We start from the raw sequence: 1,846 nt of genomic DNA on the forward strand, positions 1-1,846 counted from the left end.
TTTTTTTTTCATCTTAAGTTCTCGTATGCCCAATTCACCGGGTGGACCGGGCCGTCCACCTAACAACGGTTCTGGCCCCATAAAAGTTACTTTACATAAAAATCGTAAAGACTCCGACGAATGGTCTACTGCCAGTGCGAAACGTAGGTCTAAAAAACTGCCTACCAGCCCGGTTTCTCCGAATCTACAATATCTACTTGATAATCAACCGCAACTACTCCCGGCAAACATACAATTTCAGTACAACACTAACGAGTCAGCCGATAACAATGAAACGAGTACCGCATATCTTAATGATGCCATTACTCCAACGTCGAATAGCAATACTAATACTATGGACATCGATAATGTAATGATCAACACTAGCGACCTTGATATACATAACAAAAATACGCCTAATAAGGTAAACATTGACTCTGATACAGTACAATCGTCCACCTTAAAAAAAATTACTAACAACTCGAGTGAAGACTCTAACTTGAAATCTTTCTCAAACAATTTTAACGGGACCCCGATAATTCTGGTTGAATCTACGGTTAGAGACCAAAATATAGGTAAATTACACCCACTAAAAATTGGGAAACTTTTCCACAACAAATTCGGCGGCATCAAACAAATTACTCCCATTGGCTCTAGAGTTAAAATATTATTCGATTCTATTAAATCGGCCAATGCTTGCCTTAATTCTAACCTTCTTACTGGTATGAACTTAAAAGCTTCGATACCATCCACTTTAATTTACTCTCACGGTATCATTCGCCTTGAAACCTCAACAACAGAGGAAGAGTTTTGGGAAGGCATCGAATCGCCGGTTCCTATCATTGGTTTTCGTCGCATAGTCACCAAACGCGATTCAAATACTCCAACTCAAACTAATTTAGTGGAGCTCAAGTTTCTCTCTTCTAAACTACCAGAAAAATTATTAATATTTAAAGTCATTTTCACCGTTTCTCCAAGTATCCGTTCGCCTGTGATCTGTAACAAGTGTCTTCGCTACGGTCACACAGCCAAGTTCTGTAGAAGTAAGGCACGTTGTGCTCGTTGTGGTGCTAACGATCATATCGGCTCCGATTGTCCTAATAAAGACATCTCCACCCTATCATGCGTTCACTGCAAAGGTTCCCATGAGGCTACAGATCGCGCATGTCCTGAATGGTCCCGTCAGAAGGAAATTAAAAAAATCATGGCTGTTGAAAACATTTCATACAACGATGCCACCTTTATACTTAAGAACAACATTGTTAATAAAACTAAAACTTATTCGGATAGTCTCTCTAACAATGTAAACACTATTAACAACTCCAGTGCTTCTCAAAATCCTATTTCCTTAGAGTCCTTTCCTAGCCTGTCACAGCCTTACACCCAAAAAAATAAAAATAAGTATCTCCATTATAAAAACAACTCTCAACCTGTCATTCCGCATTCTGTTGCTAATAAAAGCAACGACTGGTCCTCTCCCAATGGCTCATTTCTCGAATACATGTCTTCTAACACCTATGCTCAACCCGCTGAGAAATCCTGGATCACTTCTTTGGCTAATCAGCTCTCCTCTGCTGTATTTAACACCCCCTCTACACTATCATCTCCTTCTACCCTTAATCAACTAATTGAGTCTCATATCCTTAATTTTCTCTCATCATCATCAAGGGACAGTGTACAGTAACCCTATTACCCCATTATATTATAATTCTCATTACTTTTGATTTTATTATGTATTTACTTTTCTTATTCATTTTTTTTATTTTTTTGTTTTTTTTTTTTTGTTTTTTGTTTTTTTTTTTTTTTTTTTTTTTTTTTTTTTTTTTTTTTTTTTTTTTTTTTTTTTTTTTTTTTTTTTTTTTTTTTT

At 36.6% G+C, this 1,846-nt stretch overlaps 1 protein-coding gene across 1 annotated transcript; it reads left to right on the forward strand.

The window, feature by feature from the left end:
- LOC126909010 (uncharacterized) lies at positions 1–1,749 on the forward strand (the record flags this gene model as incomplete). The annotated part of the gene is given in 1 exon segment (XM_050691369.1): positions 1–1,749. A coding segment is annotated over 1 exon segment (1,638 nt). The 3' UTR covers positions 1,664–1,749.
- Positions 1,750–1,846: the final 97 nt, after the last annotated feature.

The sequence above is a fragment of the Daktulosphaira vitifoliae genome, unplaced genomic scaffold, assembly GCF_025091365.1.
Source record: "Daktulosphaira vitifoliae isolate Bord-2020 unplaced genomic scaffold, ASM2509136v1 Scaffold_74, whole genome shotgun sequence".
NCBI classification, from domain to species: domain Eukaryota; kingdom Metazoa; phylum Arthropoda; class Insecta; order Hemiptera; family Phylloxeridae; genus Daktulosphaira; species Daktulosphaira vitifoliae.